Source organism: Zeus faber (assembly GCF_960531495.2).
Source record: "Zeus faber genome assembly, chromosome: 13".
NCBI classification, from domain to species: Eukaryota; Metazoa; Chordata; class Actinopteri; order Zeiformes; family Zeidae; genus Zeus; species Zeus faber.
The window spans coordinates 16,760,319-16,778,145 of record NC_137198.1 but is presented as its reverse complement, the minus strand read 5'-3'; the positions used below and the strand labels follow the sequence as shown (position 1 = coordinate 16,778,145).

At 46.9% G+C, this 17,827-nt stretch overlaps 2 protein-coding genes across 2 annotated transcripts in view; one reads left to right on the top strand and one right to left on the bottom strand.

The window, feature by feature from the left end:
* The window catches only part of LOC307238881 (formin-1), a gene marked incomplete at both ends in the record, with an annotated part of 51,722 nt that extends 39,814 nt beyond the window's left edge, over positions 1 to 11,908 (bottom strand). Inside the window, 2 exons of the mRNA XM_080012035.1 lie at positions 3,034 to 3,200; positions 10,357 to 11,908. Of these exons, the coding sequence (XP_079868161.1) occupies positions 3,034 to 3,200; positions 10,357 to 11,908 (1,719 nt within the window). The remainder of the gene's footprint in view (positions 1 to 3,033; positions 3,201 to 10,356) is intronic.
* Positions 11,909 to 15,901: 3,993 nt separating this feature from the next.
* Positions 15,902 to 17,827, top strand: part of LOC307238880 (ryanodine receptor 3) — a gene marked incomplete at its 5' end in the record, with an annotated part of 134,350 nt that continues 132,424 nt past the window's right edge. The window contains 1 exon segment of the mRNA XM_080012034.1: positions 15,902 to 15,949. Within this exon segment, the coding sequence (XP_079868160.1) occupies positions 15,902 to 15,949 (48 nt within the window).

Genomic DNA, 17,827 nt, shown 5'->3' with positions numbered 1-17,827 from the left:
GAGCTGGGGGTCTGGTTCCCACCAGTACTCAAGCTATTATTGTCCATTCTTCTTCCAACCGTTGTCGGTTACAGGGAACTAGGAGGAGACGATCTTATTCATGTAGCAGCTCCAGCACAGTGTCCGTTAAGAACGTCACAGGAGGGTCATCTCTCCCACCGGCCGTCCAACGTGCTCCTATTCCATTTCCACCGTTACAGGGGGAACAGAAGTCCTTTGTGTCTTCAACCCCACCAACCCTTCCTGTTTCTGGTGTAGCTACACAGCTATACTAAACTTTCTCCATATATCAAACAAACCAAAGCCGCCTTTATATTGTCAGCAAGTACGGTTCACTTTCCTTTCAGTCCCAGAGTGTGATATTCCGTCCATGTTCTGATTAACGTTGAGGAGTTCAGTTGCTGGAAGCGTTTCCCAGTCTAATCCCCCTGGGAAACGAGGGGGACCGAGATCACCCGACAAAAAAAAAAAAAAAAAGAAATACTCCACATTTCGAGAAAATTCAGCAGTTTCGTATGGACACACTTCTTCTCTTTCGGGGCACACGGTCTGGGGTCCTTCCTCTCTCGCGTGGCTGCCTAGGTTTACAGGCCAGCCTCTGTGCTGTTATGGGTGTGAGAAAAGTCCCTAAGGTTGAAAAGAAAAGTGCCTCACTGGTCTGCCCGGTCTTGGCACCGCCTCCTCCCCACCCTGACTGGGAGGGACCCGTGACAGCGGCTCCACAGGTGTCTGATTACTCCTTTTCCCTTCCGCAAACCGGCCGCCCCAGGTGAAATACACCCTGCCCCACTTGTGTCTTACCTTGGCGGAGTGCAAATACTGACAGTGAGGTAATCTCTACAGTCATGCGGAAAGTAAGGGAGGTCCAGCAGCCCGGCCCACCTATTCATCCCAGTGGTGGGCCATTACAACACAGGGCTTAAGTCAGACAGAGTGATTATGTATTTTGCCAATTTTCCTGCTTAAGCACGCTCACAGTAAAACTGCTAAGCAGCCAAGGAACACCACTCAACATTTTCAGGAACATTGTTTTATTTAGTTGACCGATCTCACTCTATGCGCTCAAGTTGTGTATAATGAAATAAGTCCTCTTTTGAGAGTTTGACATTATTTTACTTACAAATGGTTGTGCAAAAAAAGTTTTATTGGCTCTCTGAGAGGCATTGCAAAACTCTGAAATACTGCAACCTCCATTCAAAATAGTTTCACTGGGAAGCCGTCAAAACAGCGGGTCATTATTTGAGGCGATCTTGAATCAAACACGCTTTGACCCTTGCCTTGGTGTACAATTCAGTGATTGTATTCAGGAAAAGGTCACAGTCATTGCAAGCCCCCTTGAAAAGCACGGCTGCTCCTAGCGGGTCACCTGAACACATTCCTTCAGACTGGCCTCATGAGAGCACTCAGTGTCCAGCCCGCACACCGAAGCGTACGCTGAGGATATGATTGCATTTAACCCCCTGAAGTTTCCGATCCGTTTCTGTGATTGCTCACAATCACACCAAACACCATTATTTATTGCATAATTCTATTTATCCCAGTGATCGCCAGGAGTGATCGTTCTTTTCTGTCATCAGATGGTGTAAGTTCAAGTCCACAGATGCGTGGGGGTGCGGGGGTTATGGCCAGGGTATTAGGGGTTATGTAATAGTAGAAGTATTTCACGCTTGCACACAAAGTGCAGTAAATCCCATGGACGCTGGGATTACAATAGAAGTGGTGTTCAGTGAAGGTACACTACGAAACCAACCTGCCGAGATGTGACTTATTAACTCAATATCATCTAGAGGCTCAATAATTACCTTACAGGTCATATACTGTATACATTGCAGGACTGAGGAGACCATCAGAGGCACATCAATACTCCTTCAGCCTCACACTATCTGCACCTTTCTGTGTAGAATAGAGCCCCTTCCTGCTGTGAAATAGAGATAAATCATTTTTTTAAAAGAAAAACAACATGAAAGCGAATAACAGCAAGACATAGACAGCAGAGCCTGGGGGCCAGCGTCTTATCCGACGCATGTAAACACCGCATGAAAAAAAACAAAAAACTAAAAACGACTGCGCCTTTGCCGGTATGTACCTGATGGAGGTTTGGGGCGAGGCAGTCATTGTATCCTGAAACTACAATGCTCTGGCACGCTGATACACTAACTACCCCACTACCACACCCAGGTTATCAGCCTGGAGGAATGAAAGCCGGAGTCCAAACATCGCACCAGACAGTGCAATGGAATCCAAACGGACGGGGACGGTGAATCACTTTTCCCCTGCCACTCTGTCTGGCAAATCAGAGGCCCCGGGCGGACCCACTGATCTACTCATTCATTGTGCGGGGTAACTAAACAGCGACATCTTAAAAAAATCATTAGAACCAATTGCACTGCATACAGAATGCATCATGTGAGTGCAGGCGCTACAGGGAGAAAAGGTAGACAGGTTGTTCCTGACTTACAGCGGAGTTTGCTGCCAAACATCAAACGCACGTTCCTGTCATCGACACAATCTTTATTTACCTCTACTACTACGACTACAAACACGGCACACATACCAGAGTGGCTCCTCTTTGGATTTGTTAGAAAGGAAAACATTGCTCAAGGTCTGTGCTTGAAGAACCATTCAGAATGACACGCACTACCCACATAAAAGTACAGTAATAGTCTGAGGGTCCAGGTAGGATCAGACCGGAGGAAGTAGGGAAAATAATAGAAGAAGCGAAGGAACGACGAGGCCGACGGAGCGAGAGATTTGTTCATTTTTGCACCTCGCCGGGAGGTCTCAGCGTAAAAGGATTGAAGTCGGTTTTGGCTCGGGGCTGGAGTCCGCAAAAATTGAGTTTTTGATCTGCTTATACCTTTTTTAGGAATTGTGATCGGGTGGTTGAATGCCTGACTGGACAGAGAAATCCAAAATGGGCTGCGATCGGGGTGCTGTGGTACGCTTCTCTGAAGAGTGGGGGAGCCGGGGGTGGGCAGAAAGAGACTATTGCTATAGCACCAGTCAAGGTCGCACATAGCGCATAACGCTTACCGTGCAGTCCAGCTTGGGGTAGTAGGGCGTGTCTCCCATGAGGTCGTCCTCGGGGGGCGTGATCCGCAGGATCTCAAGGTGGTCAGGCCTCTGCATCCGGGAGAGAGACTCCTGGGGGTCGTCACCATCCAGCATCCAGATGTCATCCTGACGTAGGAGGGACTCCTCTGTGGAAACACACGTGCACGCACGCACGCACAACACACACACACACACACACACACACACACACACACACACACACACACACACACACACACACACACACACACACACACACACACACACACACACACACACACACACACACACACACACACATTTCATAGCACGGTTGTATCATTTTTGTGTCACAGGGTCATAGACGTCCTTTAGCTGCAAAATAAGACTTTTTATCTGGACTTAGCCCCCTCCCACTCCATCCCCAGCACCAGTGGCACTCCAGACTGATTCAATAAAGAAATAGTGCCTGCTGAGCATTGCCCTAGGATTTATTACTATGTAAATGGATACCGAGCAGAGCCAATACATGAGATAAAAGAGAGTACTACCATTATGCTGCAACAGTCACGCTACATTAAAATATCAAACTCAGATGGGTATCTTTGAGTGTACAATTTGTATGCGGAAATACAGGATATTTCCTCATGGGACGTATAATAAGATGATTCTGTTTCTGTGGAGAGCGAACGGGAGAACAAGTGATACTTCATACTGATTTTGAAGTAGATAATTGCTTGAGATAGACACACACACACACACACACACACACACACACCATATTTGTAAATGTTTCATAGGACCTCAATTAATAATATCTTCCCCTTGGTCCATTTTGTGGTACGGTAACGGCCTGGATGGGTTTCTTAAGTACGCTTCTAAGAAAGGGGCCGCCCCTTCTTTTCCCAGTTTCTGCCCACTGATGCACTGCAGACTTAGCCCGGTCTACAGTCCTCCTAATGCGCTTACGGCCAAAACCACATCACATTGTATCAGCCTCAAGCGCAGCGGCCGGTGCGGTGTGTGCGGACGGCGACACCCGGAAACACCAGAGCAGAGCTGGTGTGCTGTGTTACATCACCGCATCCCGAGACGCTCGCCTGCTCACGTGCGCACACACGCATTCACCGCGCCTCGGTGCGTGCCCGCATCCATTCATTTATTCATTCTCCCCGGAAATGCATCGAAGGAATGAGAGGAGCGCCAGGGAAGAGAGGTGGGCGGGTTGGGGATGACTATGAGCAGAATTAGTGATTCCAAATCTGGGATCAGTCTTTTCAGACTGTAAAAACCACCAAGATGGACAATGAGGTTTTTGCCTTGCGTTCCTTAGATACAGAAATACTTGTGCATACAGTACATGTTGCGTAGGGTACTGTAAATCCCACCAGTCAATTCAAAAGCCAACGTAATTCCCTTGAACGTTTCCCCCTCGACTCTTGAGTCCCACCAAAATGGTTTTCAATTCTTTTACGGGCGCCCGCACAGAGAGGGGAGATTCCCGCCGTGGAAGAGTGCTTTATTGAAAAAAATGAGCGCATTAGAATTCACTCAGAGCATTGAACGCGGTAAGTCATTTTTGAGAAAGCAGCAGCGCTGCCTACGGTTTATTCTCATGAGTGGGGAGTTGGACAGCAAAGAGAAGCAGGATTAGATTAATAACTTTTCATTATCATAATGCTGCGCTGCCTGGCCCCGCAGTGGGAAATGTTGATTGCCGGTTGGAAGGGCTCCAAGCTCACAGTTGAGGCCTTTTCCAGCCCGAGCAACGTACCGGTCGCGAAGCCGCGTCGTCTCTTTGCTGCGCTTTCAGCGCAAAGTGAGCATACAGGTTCATTTCAATGCTTTGAAAATGCAAAATGACACACAAAACAACAGTCACTGAATAACTGTTTCGCCCCATATTCGACACAGCTTTCACGAATCAGGATGAAAACAGATACTGTCGTGCAATAGGTTTTGCCGTCTACAGATACAGGTACATGCATTAATTAAAAGCTTACACGCTAACTGACTGACTGACAGCCGTCCATTAAATATGAATAAGGAGGAGCACGCTGCCCCCAACTGGACACGGAGGAAAGTGTCTTTCCGCAACAACAATTGACCTTGATAAATAAATAAATAAACAAATAAATTATGCACCTTTTCAGGTTCTCTAAATAAGCATTTGATCATTTCAACAGCTAGAAAAAAAGATATATAGTGGAAGCACTAGGCCGCATTAAGTAATGGATACTGCGTTTGTTCGCAGTAGGAGTCGATTCATTGCAAGTCTCTCTCACACATCTGACACACACACACACACACACACACGCACACGCACACGCACAGACACAGACACAGACACATGGGAAATCTGCTCTTTCGTTGCTATTTAATCCCCTCGGCTCCACAACAGCAGTCGAGACTGAATCAATGCATCCACAGTTTAGCTAAGATAGGGTGCAGATAGAATCGCACCCGGAACATACAGTACCGGGGTCCGCTCTGCAAAGGGGCTAACCGGATCAATCTTTCCCCCAGACGCTATCAGTCTGGCGGGGCATTGTCACAGTGTGTAAAAAGGGGCAGCTGTGATGTGCGTGGCGTGCGTGCGTATAAAAATAGAAGGGAGGGAAACAAGCCAAGCCGGGCAAAGCCGAGCAGCGGAGTAGGTGCCGTGCCGTGATGTGGAGGCCCCGAGATGACTTTGTCCGACGGCGACGGGGGGGCTTATGTCCGCTTGGATAGATTCATCACCTGTCAATCCGAGGGCGGGTGGTCCCAAATCACGATGCGTTTGATACAGAGGAAGTCCGCCCAACAGCAGATGGTTTTTATTTAACCCGGATCGGATTAAACACGCATCGTTTCAAAGGTGACCTCCAGTATCTTTTCCAGTATTTAACGCTTTTCTACAGCACTCCATGCTGCAATACATTGATTCTACAGTCAGGCGTATACATTGGTCTAAAAACTGATTCAAGCACAAAAAGTTGCATATTTTAAAATTGTCTGTTGAGTGGGTCAGGTCTGGTCAGGTCTATCGAGAATAACTCTCCTTCAAAACGTTTATTCGAGTTAGAATCAGCTTAACTTTTGTTCCCTTGTTGCCACGGTGATGCTAATGTGTATTGTTCGTTTACTGACCGCATCCATTTTCCGTTCGGGGGGATAACATGGGGAGGGAAAGCCGGGCCACGAAATTGGCTGGATGCGGCCTTCAATAATTTCATATCTTGTTTGGAGGCTAAAAGGAGCGCTTGCGCCATCTCATTATTCCTGTGATGTTATTACAATGGCGCTCCGGGCATCAAAGCAAAGGCAAACAAGTGCTCATCTCGTGCACCGCGGCCGGGACAAACGCAGAGATGAGACGCCCGTGAAATTGCCGAACACGCTGCTCCGAATCAAACCTCCCCACCTTAAAAAACACGCAGCTGCGGCCATTGAGACCGCTGCCCTACTTCCCCCAACCGAAAAACCCACACGCCCGGCGCGCCGTCCCCATCACTTCCTACCGCGAGGAGCTACCGATGACTTTTACATGAATCACGTTTCAGACTAATGGGATTCATAAATCTGCCGAGGCAGCGGCCTCACTGTGCAGCCTTGTTGGTTGTGGCCGCTGGACGGAGTAATCTGCCCGAGTCGGTGCTGCGACGGGGGGAGGGTGGTTTGGTAGTGAGGTAACACTGAGGGCTGGAGTGATATCGTATGACATGAAGCTCCCAGAGTCATTGTTACTCATGTCAAACACTGTTTTGGAGGCTCTGGGATACATACAGTCAAAGGGAAAGGGATAATGGCCTTTATATCTTATCCTAACCCTAACCCTAACACACTGGTGTATTTTTGTGTTGGAACAGAATATATGAGCACATTTCTTTTATGCACGCATGCACTATTCTCTGCTTTTTATCTTTAGCACTTTATTGTGAATACTAATTTGTTCTGATGTGTGCTGCTCTAACACCACATTTTCACTCCAGGGATGATATGAATTATCTGATCAAACCCAATCTTGTAGGTGTCTTCATTATCATCATCGCCAAAGTAACTTAGCTTTGAACGTCTGCCACGATTTTATGAGCAATGACATGCCAAGGACACGCCTTCATAAAAAAAAAAAAGAGAGAATTTTACCAGACGTGTGTTCCTTAATCGTGCTGTTATAACCTCCCCCCCACCCCCACCCTCTGGCTGTAAAATCTGCCTTCACGGGATTTCTATCTAACAGTGAGAGTTGAATGCACCTCGTCTGCATTTCAAAGCACCGCGATGCGGCACAACCAGCATTTCTGAGTGAGCTGGTGCAGGAAAGTAATTCATTAAGCAGAACATGTTTGATGCGATGGTGAATGTAGGGACCTTTTGTGCGTTGCTTTTTCTGGCTGCCAAGCAGAGGTGGGGGGGGGGGGGGGGGCAGAGGGAGGGAGGGTCTTGCAGGCGGCTGGTTTGGCAGAGTCACTTCATTATCTAAATAGGGACGGCTCTTGTTCGGACCGAGCAGAAAGAGCTCTTGTACGGCGGTGAACATTCTGCCGAATGACTCGAGCGGACGAACGGACGAATTTGGGCAAAAAGATGTCGGATGAGTCCTACATCACGCTGATCAGCTTCATATGACCTTGCGGATGCTCTTCGGCTAAATGCGACTTAGGTATTGCACATCACCTAACTGACAACAAATTAGGCAGGGGCTTATGCCTGTGTGTATATACCTTCGGCACAAATGATGCTCATCAATAAACCCTGGAGCTTCAATTTGACCCACTATGTATTTTTGACTTAACCCCATTGGTGTCCATTTGTCCATCCAAATGTATATAAATATTATAATAATATTATACAATATTATAGCATTTTTATTTTTCCCATCAATATTTACCAGATTAAAGCCCTTCCGATCAAGTTTAGAGAGTGTGTGGGAGTTTCATATTTTGACAACTTTCGGTTCTACATTTCTATACAAAGAGTCTTGGATTTTCCATTTGCCCGTGTTAAAATTTGAAGAGCTTTTAAATTATTGACAAAGAGGGAATATTGGTGATCTAGTAAATGGGCGCACACAAGCGGCCACGGCACGGCTTTACCGAGGTCACCGTGGCGGCTGTGTCGTAGGCGTCCTCCCTGCCTGCAGTTCCTCACCTGGCCAGCTGGCGTGCTCAGCCTCCAGATGTCCCCCATTACCTGTTATGCCTTGTATATATACCCCGCCCTCAGTCAGTCTCATTGCTAGTTTGTCTTCTTGTCTACGGTCGATGCCATCGTGACATCTCCGTTTCCTCCACTTTCTGCGCTATTTCAGGAACGCCTCTTGAATTAACATGAAATATGACACAGCAGTGGCTGAGGATGTCATGAAGGACTGAATACAGTCTTTCTTGACATTCTCCAAAACGATAGCTCATAATCAAATTTAAATCAAGTGACAGTTATGAGCTTTGAAAGAGCAAAAGATTTTATTCAGAAAAATGGGGTGGTTCAATATTTAACAGAATGTTACAGTTTTGTCTGTGGTGGAGGGTTATTCATGAGCAGGTGTGACGTGTGTGTGTGTGTGTGTGTGTGTGTGTGTGTGTGTGTGTGTGTGTGTGTGTGTGTGTGTGTGTGTGTCTGTGTGTAGGCTGCAAAGTACAGAGGGTGATTACTGATTTTATGAACCCAATGGAAGGCCACCTGGGGCTGTGAATGGGATTATTAAACAGGTTCCAGGGATGGCTACTGCTATAATAATACAACTCACCGAATGTTCCAGAAAAAGCTAAGGGAGCATCGATCTCGATGATGAGCTTGGCTGGTAGTGACGGCTCAGTTCATTGCAACATTGGAGAACAACATCGCTATACAGTATTACCTGGCTTCAAACTGGAGACAGAATAATTAAGAATTAAGAATTAAAGTGGTAATCCATTGTATCGTCTGTGTTGGGTGGATTACAGCACAAGTTCAAGAATCCATATCCACATCCATATCCACGGTTCACTGACCACAACTAGCCACACTGGTTTATCACTTCTTGTGCATTCCCAATCTTTATATTATTGCCGGGGAAAGGCGGACCCCGCCACCAACAATGGAGACAGCACACTGAGGAGAACATGCAAAACGCAATAACGCTTTTCCTAAAAGGTGCCAGCTAAAAAAAAGTATATGGGATAAATATTGCATTTTTCCACCACCAATTTTACAGATTAGGATTTTGATGCCAAACAAACAACAATGTTCAAATATTCAACTCTGCCATCTGATGCTGGAGAAATTCCACAGCTGCTATGTCACTGTGTAGACTTGTAGGCATGAGATACACCTTATTAGGCCAGATTAAGAGGTGACCCTGCAAATCGGAAGTTCTGCGCACAAGGCAATCCTAATCCCTCTCTCTATCCCCTTTGTGCACGCTGAGTCCCTGAGCCTTGTCAGTTTCTTGTGCTTTGGGCAGAATGTGGGTTTTTTGGAGAGGGCCAGCGGATCGCCTTGCACAAATTGGCGATGCTTCAGTAAGCACCGTGTTCCTGAGAATCCAAGTGGGGTCGCGCTATGTCAACTTCACTCCTTTGATCTGAGACACTCCCACCAACCGCTGCCCGCCCGGTGGCGCTGGAAAAGCTACGTCGGGTCATCGGCGGAGAAACTATTCTCAGGCCCCGATCGCCTCGAATGCAACGCCGCTGGGTAGTTTTTAATCTGCGGTCACATGTGAAGGCCGAGACAAGTGGACAACAGGAGAAAGCCAGGAGGCTGAACCGTGACAAAAGCAGGATTACATTTTTAGGATGAAAGAATGCCTACAAAAGAGTCAGTGATGTATATGAATTATTTCAATACCTACAGGAAAATAAATACCATATTTTGAAAGTATTTGGCATCTAGGGGTATGCTTCAGGAATACATTAAAAGATTTATTGCACACATATTGCACATAATAGCTAGTGTTTGTGAAACAACCCCAGGCAGGCTGAGTGAGAACGGCAGCGCACAGGTGCTGAATGACACACACACACGCACGCACACGCACGCACACGCACACGCACGCAAACGCACGCACACGCACGCGCACGCACGCACACGCACACGCACACACACTTCAACCGCACTTAAATCTCCCAAGACATGTCTCTATTGCTCCACGTTACAACTCATTTTTACATAACAGCTTCTGCAATTCAACATCAATGGCGGCCAGATGAAGGGCATCCACTGACAGCCACATCACGCCGTCAAGAGATTAAAGCATCGCTGTCAACATTAATGTCAAGGCAAAGGTTGCAGCATGAATAGCTCAGCTCAAGGAGGGAGGAGCGTCGTGATTTTTTAAACTCCAACGCTATAACTCACCTGTTGCTGTGGGATGCTTCACCGAATTCCACTTGGAGTCGCTCGGCTGCCCGCTGAGGTTCAGGTCTAGGAGCGTGACGGTTCTCTTGTTGCCGTTCTTATCAATGACCTCAGCGGTGGATTTGGCCACATCTCTGTTACCGCAGTTATCCCTGCCGAGGCCCGTGTCCTCGTCCGATAGCAGAACAATGCGATGGTTGAGCTGTGGGCTGAGTTGATTGGAGGATATGGGGGACAGCATCGGGGACATGCTCTGGAGGCTGTTGGAAGCCGGGAACGAGGTGTTAAAGACCCCTGCGAGAGACGGTGATGAGGGGCTCCTTGAGGGGGACTTGGCTGGGGACAACGTCCCGGTGGTGTGGGAGAGGGGCAGCCGTAGCCCCTCGGGAAGCTTGTTTCCCACATGGGCCCTGCTGCTTCCCTGGGTGTAGCCTCTGGTTGGGTCACTCCTTTTTCCATACTCCTGCTTGGTTGACTCTACCTTGTTGGGGTCCATATGGCTGACATGCTGCACCATCCCCTCCAGGTCCTGTACCTTGGCAACCACTCTCTGCCCCATGTCCCTCTGGTTGATCTCCTCATACATCTGGTGAGCTGACTTGACCAGTGAGCCACCCTGGGACACAGGCTCACCCGGAGAATCAAAGCGCTTTATTGGACGAAGGTTGCTACCGCTCTCTCTTCGGGTCAGGCCCTCCATTAAGCTGCAAGAAGAAGACTTATAGCCCAGGCCAAACTCACTGTCAAAATCTGAGAGGTCAAGATCAGCATCATGGGTCCGGTTGTCCTCCATGAAGTCCCAGCCCTCATGGACAATCCGGAGGAGTTCCTCCATCGGCAGGGTGGGATTGCCGTCTTCGCTGACATGAGAGCCGGGTACTGTTGTGTAATCACAGGCAAGATCTTGGGTCCCCGAAATCCTCTCCACTTCTGAGCCACCAGGGGTGGAAATACCGCTCTGAAGGGATGGCCCGATGGATGATTTGCGTCTTCCTTTCTTCTTCATCTTGCCGGGTAGTAAGTCCTCTGCATTGCCAAACTTTTTGCCTCCAAGTTTCTTGATTTTTTTCCCCTTCAAAAGGGCTTTCTTATGTTCCGGAGACATAGCGAGCATTTGTTGATAGTTGCTGCTACTGAGAACCTGACCTATGAGGTCAGCGTCTTCACCCTCTATGTACTCTTGGAGCTTTCCGTCCTGGTTCCCCATCCTGACTCTATTGCCGCAATCGCCACACAGCGGGAGCAGATCAGCCAGCAGCTGGCGGTGCCCTGCCGTCAGCCAGTAGAGCTCAGCAACAACCTCCTTTGTTGCCTGCCGAGAGTCGAGGAGTTTGCCTGATGAGCAGGAAGACTGGCCGCTTTGTCTGGACTCTGGGAGATCCTCCTCTGCCTGGTCACAGTCATTACAGGGCATGCCCCAAAGAGGGGCGCGGCTTCTGTACGTAAAACACGGGGCCCTCCTCTTGGGCGAATACAAGCTTATGCTGCAAAGCTCACGTATGGGTGCGTATAGAAGCAAGATGGTGTGTGTGCCCTCCATGGTGGGCGCCATGGTAATCACTCACTTAATCTCTCTTTTTAAGTGTTTTTAAGTCAGTCCCCTGACGGTGTGACTGGGTTTAGACTGCAGACTTTCACTTTCACCTGACCTGTCAGATAAAGAGATGGAGTTGCTCTTTAGACAAGCAAACACACCAAAAACGGTCTTGATCACGTCTCGTGACATGTGATGTCATGATACAATTACTTATTTTGAAAACAGAAAGTCTAAATTTTACCCTTATTATATATGTAGATTAAAATAAAAAATACCAAAGACCAAGAAAAATATCTTCTCAGATGATTGTATAGACATCTCACAAACAGGAATCAAGAGAGACAAACAGATCAGTTCCTGATGTTTGCGTGAGTTTAACTTTAAAGAAAGTTTCAACTTTAGATTTAACTTTAGAATAAAGACATATTAACGTTTTGGCTCTATTCATATAATATAGTGTATTACTACAGTAGGACATAAAAGGATAACCATAGGCATTTTCTAAATGCAGTTCTGTCAAGATATAAGAAGCTGCAGCATAAATAAGTCATACATCTCATTCATCACTGAGAGGTGTGTGCCGTCAAAATAGCACTCGTGCTTTCAAGAAATCAAGCTTGATATTTCACAACATCACTGGACTGTTTACATCATAACATCACCCGGTGGCTGGCAGACACACACTGTAGCAGGCACAGAAAAATACACACACGTACATAAATACGCATTCATTAATTCAATGTTGAGTGCAAGCATATCTGTATCCATCTATCTATCTATCTATCTATCTATCTGTCTATCTATCTATATACATATATACACATATATATATATATATATGCATTGCAGCTACTTTTGTCTATCTAGTTTAATAAAACGCACAGATATGGTCACATTAATATATTATAATACCGTCCAAGAATAGAGCTGCACTGTGTCCTATGCTGAGCTTTTCCCAGATGCTACACATCAGATATTTCATCCTACATATGATTCAGAGCCGGATGCATCCCCCACTGCACCTGCTCCGGGTTAAGGCATCGTTGTTGTCTGAAACACAAACAGCGACTCACCCTTCTCCATGGCATGGTAAATAACGCACCCTTCTCATGCCTCCTCTGCAGCCAGCCAGCGCGCACCGCTGGCTCGCGGAAAGAACGGGGCTTATCCGCCCTGGCGGACAGGCGTCGCGGCCAATCAGCAGGAGCAAGTCGCCATGTCCTGCTACGCGATTGGTTGCGCGGGAGAGTCGGCACCGCCCCCCGGTCCAGCCGCCCCGTCCAGGTAAAGGCCACATGAAGGCGCTGCTGTATTATGATGAGCGGTTCGACTCTTTTTTAATTTTTTATTTTTTAATCTTGTTTTTTTTAAAGATTTGGTTCTTGACGGCTCACTCGGTTAAAAAAAAAAAAAGATATATATATATATATATATATATATATATATATATATATAGAAAAAAAGGAAAAAAAGAGTCGCTCGACGTTCTGTGACCGTTCGTGTCAGTTGACAAGGGAGAACTCTGGGCGCACAACGAATGAGAGCCAGAACGGACGGCCCGCTCCGAGTCGTAAATGGAACTCTCCAAAGGAAAACGTAATCCGGACAAAATGGCCCATCTCGGTGGGAGTTTCGAGGCGTTGCCTCGGACGTTTCGAAGCCAGTCCTGAGTCATTATTTCCAGTTGGCGAGCGGAGTGACTCGCCGACCGCCGGAGTGACTCCCGACGAGCGGGTCTATTTATTTATTTATTTATTTATTTATTAATTAACATGCTTTCGTTCGCCGCGACCGAATCGTTCTTCGGCGTCGCTGCGGCTTTCGTCGTGCGGCGGAGACTCTCCGCCGCCGTCGGGTCGCGTTTTGGGTTCGCGAGAGGCGAATTGATCGGTCGTGACAAGCGGCTGGACGGTAAACCTGTACCCGGGAATATCCCTCCCTCCCTCCCGCTCTCTCCTGCTCTCTCTCTCCCTCGCAATGCGATTGAACGGGGGCTTTATTTCCACGTGGAACGGTCGTCTCCGTTGCCTCGGCGAGTGTCAAATGCAACAACAAAAACAGGGAAAAGCCCAAACGTAAATGCGCAAACATCCAGGAATAGCGAGGAGGGAATAACTTTAAGTAGAACCCTAAAAAAAAAAAAAAAAAAAAGTACAAGTTAAATGAAAAGTAAATGGTAAACATGCGTGTCGTCATTAAAATGTGAACGCTGCAAATGATTGTTGCGCTATCAAAAGTGTTTGTCTCTCTCTCTCTCTCATTTCAGAGGCGTGGAAAACAAACGTTTAGGTTGCCACAGCTACTGGAAAGCACAAGTGAACAAGACAACCGAAATGAAACGACAGAAAAGTGTAAATGTTGCAATAAAAAAAAAAGTGAAGATAGCCGCCGCCCCCCCCCCCCCCCCCCCCCCCAAAAAAAATGAATATTTTAAACATTGCTGGTCAATTAAAAAAAAATGAGTGAAGACAACCAAAGACAGGACCAGAACATGCAGATGTATCAATGTGAATAAGGACGCGGACTCAAATACAGACGAACGTGACAAAGCGTGAATACGAACACGTGAAGACAACGCAAACACTGAGGCGCATTTAGCTCAGGAAAAAAAAAAAGAAAAGTTCTGCACAACAGAGCCTATAGAGCTTGTGCGTAATCACCGGGTGTCATGACGTTTCACTGCATATATGTACGACCGTATGCGTGTGTATGCGACAAATAATCTCTTGAACTTGAACTTGAACTTGAACAAATTAGAATTGGGGAAAAAAAAAGTCAAAATAAAAATGGAAACGTAGGCGTTGATGACGACATTCCCCTGGTCGCCGCTCGATGGCGGCATTAAGACAGCTGAGGGAAAGCGACCCCTATCCGCGCCAAGCCTCAACGAAGCAGCTCCGTTTGAAGCGTCGTTTACTTTAAAAAAAAAAAAACATGAGAAAGTGCACTTCTTTGCCTTCCCGTCTCGGGTCGCTGCAGTCGATCGAGTGGTTTCACTGACCATTACGACGACCGGACATCCAATTTGACGTTTGTGACGAGTTTAATTTCCGCCCGAGTTGAATCGTCCCCGTTTTTGCGCTCGTCGTCGCAAAAAAAAAAAAAAAGCAGGCGCTTGACTTACTTGTTGATACTTTACGGTAGCCCCTCTTGAGTTCTCCGGGTGCGAAGAACGACGATCGTAAACTTGCGAGACGTCGAATAAGCGAAAGTGTTAATGTCGGTGTGAATACGCCCGACATTAACGTGTCGCTGCAAATATATATACGTCTGTTGAATCCATTCCATACGAGGCGGACGTTTCCCCGGCGTGGCCCCGTGGCGCCGGGTGCTCGCCGTGGTGCTGATTCGAGCGTCACTGACCGGAACGGAAACGCGGCCGCTGCGGGCGGCTCCGCGGGACCCTCTACCCCCCAGAAAAGGCCACTGAAGCGAGACAAAAACCGAACGGCCGAATACCAGAGACTGTCCCCAAGTTATGAAAGCTTTGGGAGTGTTTATTCAGATTCGGTTCTTAAAAAGAGTAAAAAAAAATAAAAATTAAAAATTAAAAAAAAGAGTCGTTCGATCCTCCGGCTCGTTCGGTTCGTTTCGTTCGGTTGGCGTGCGACGCTGTAACGCAGTGGCGAACGACGAACGAGAGTCTCCTAAAATGTACACTTTTGGCAGAGGACATACTGTCAAGACGATTCGAAAAAAGCTTCCCGGGGACTTTAATTCAGCCCTCAGCAATTATTTCCAATTTGTGAGTCGGACGACTCGTCCACTCGCTGCCGGGGGGGGGAGTCATTTCAACGAGTCGTTCGCGGCGACCGACTCGTTGGCTAGCCTCGCGCCACTCTCCCAGCCCACCGACACGGCGGTGAGTGACGGGCTGCAGCGGTTCGCTCCGTGGCCGCGGATCTTTAGCTCTATGCTCAAACCGACGGGGGAGAGGAGCAGCAGCGGCAGCCCACGGTGGTGGAGGAGGAGGAGGCTTCCAGAGGCTGATCAGGCTCCTCACCAGCCATGGCTGAAGGTGGAGAAGGAGAGGATGAGATCCAGTTCCTCCGAACTGTAAGTGCAACACTCACTATATATGAAAATGTATATATGTATATGCATATGTATATATATATATTTATATTTATATATATATATACACACACAGTATATATGTGCCAATATCTGCACAATTCATGATGCATTGGATCTCGACGCGGCGGGGTGTAGACGGATTAATTGCCCTGCTTGGTGCTTTTGGGAGACGGCGCTCCAGCCTTGCGCGTCTTCTTGCAGACCTTTGTGGCTCTTCTTGTCGCATCGCTCCTCGTCATTGTCTCTTAGTTCTGCAGTCCCTTCCACAACAAGTTGACAGCCTTCTGCTATCCAACTTTATAGTGTCAGCTTTGACCTTTATGCTCAAATGAAGCCTGTCCACATTTTTTTTTTTAGCACAGGCTGACTGTGTGATGGGACATTGATGATAAAAAAAAGCCAAACATTAAATTAAAGCTTACACTGTACGAATAATTACAAATTAATATATTGCCTTTGTGAATACATCAAATTATTTTCTACTCATTAATAATATTATATCATTAATTGAACCTCATTTAAGAAACAGAGGAGTTTGCAAAGAGATAGTGTAGCCCTACTTATTTGTTCCCTGGCTGTTTCTGTCAGCCTGTCAGTGTGAGTATTCAGACAATAGCCCCAGGCTTCCCATGCAGCAGACATGCCAATAGTATAGAATCATTATTATATATATCATAAAATATTGAAACACATTGAAAGAAATTGGTTATATACCTTTATCCTATAAGTCTTATTTATGCCGTAAGACTGATTGGATGAAAAACTTGAAAATTAAAATGCTCGGTCCTTTTAGCCCTCAGGGTTATGGAGGCTTCTGCATGGTTAAAGCTGTTGTTTGGGCTTGCTCTTATTCTGTCTTTGCCACTCTGTCCCTGTCGTGCAAACACACCTTCATGCCACTTACCGGTAGCTTTCAAGGCTGCTGTTATGTTGACTGTCTTGGACAATTTTGTACGGGTATCATGTCTGGATATACCCACCCACCTCAGTTAGACTGAGGAAGGGACGTCCAGAGACATTCCAAGCCAGATGGAGTTAGTGTATTGTGACTGGATTCCGATGCACTGCATAAGCCGCGTGCAGATGTATAACATATTTTCGAAGTTTAAAAGAAGTATAGAATCATGTTCATTCATAGCACCGTAGACATTTGCTTTTTCGCACATGATCAAAATGAATATAGAGATAATGTCAAAACATACTCAAGTGTGTCTCAAAGTGAGGACTTGAAAGGCTAAGCAGTAAACCGAATATGTTTCCTTGAAAGTCAGCTACATTTCAGATTTCACACAGAATAACCAGTGGATCGTCTACGAAAGAACGGTTGTCCGTACTGTCCGCCTGAGGACATCATGGAGTGAATAAGCGATAAGAGATTCTTGAGAAGATGGCACGGGAACAGGACGCTGTTAATTAGGTTTGAGAATGGATGGACAAACTAGTATTTCCCCTGGCTTATATAAAAAAAAACCTATTTCCCCTCCTCCTCTGTCTTGAGATTTCCCTTCCGTTGTTTTTACCACATACGCTGTAGAGGTCAACACATCAGCATGCCCACTCCCCCAAACCGAGCTGACATTTCAGCAGCGCTACCGCTCTCTCATTTAATGCCAGTTATGCACTGTTAGGACGACTATCCTAAAGGAAAGCAGATTTTACGCCGCTTGATCCGTTTGGTTCTTTTGATCCAGGTGGAAGCTTCAATGTGCCTTTTTTTTAAAATCCTGTGCGGTGAAAATTACATTAAATAATGGGAAGCCGCTGTTACTTTAAAGGGCTTTGCAGCTTGTTGCATTCCTCCACACAGAGGAGCAGCTGACTGGGAAGATGCTGTAGGGAGGGGGTACAGTACGTCGA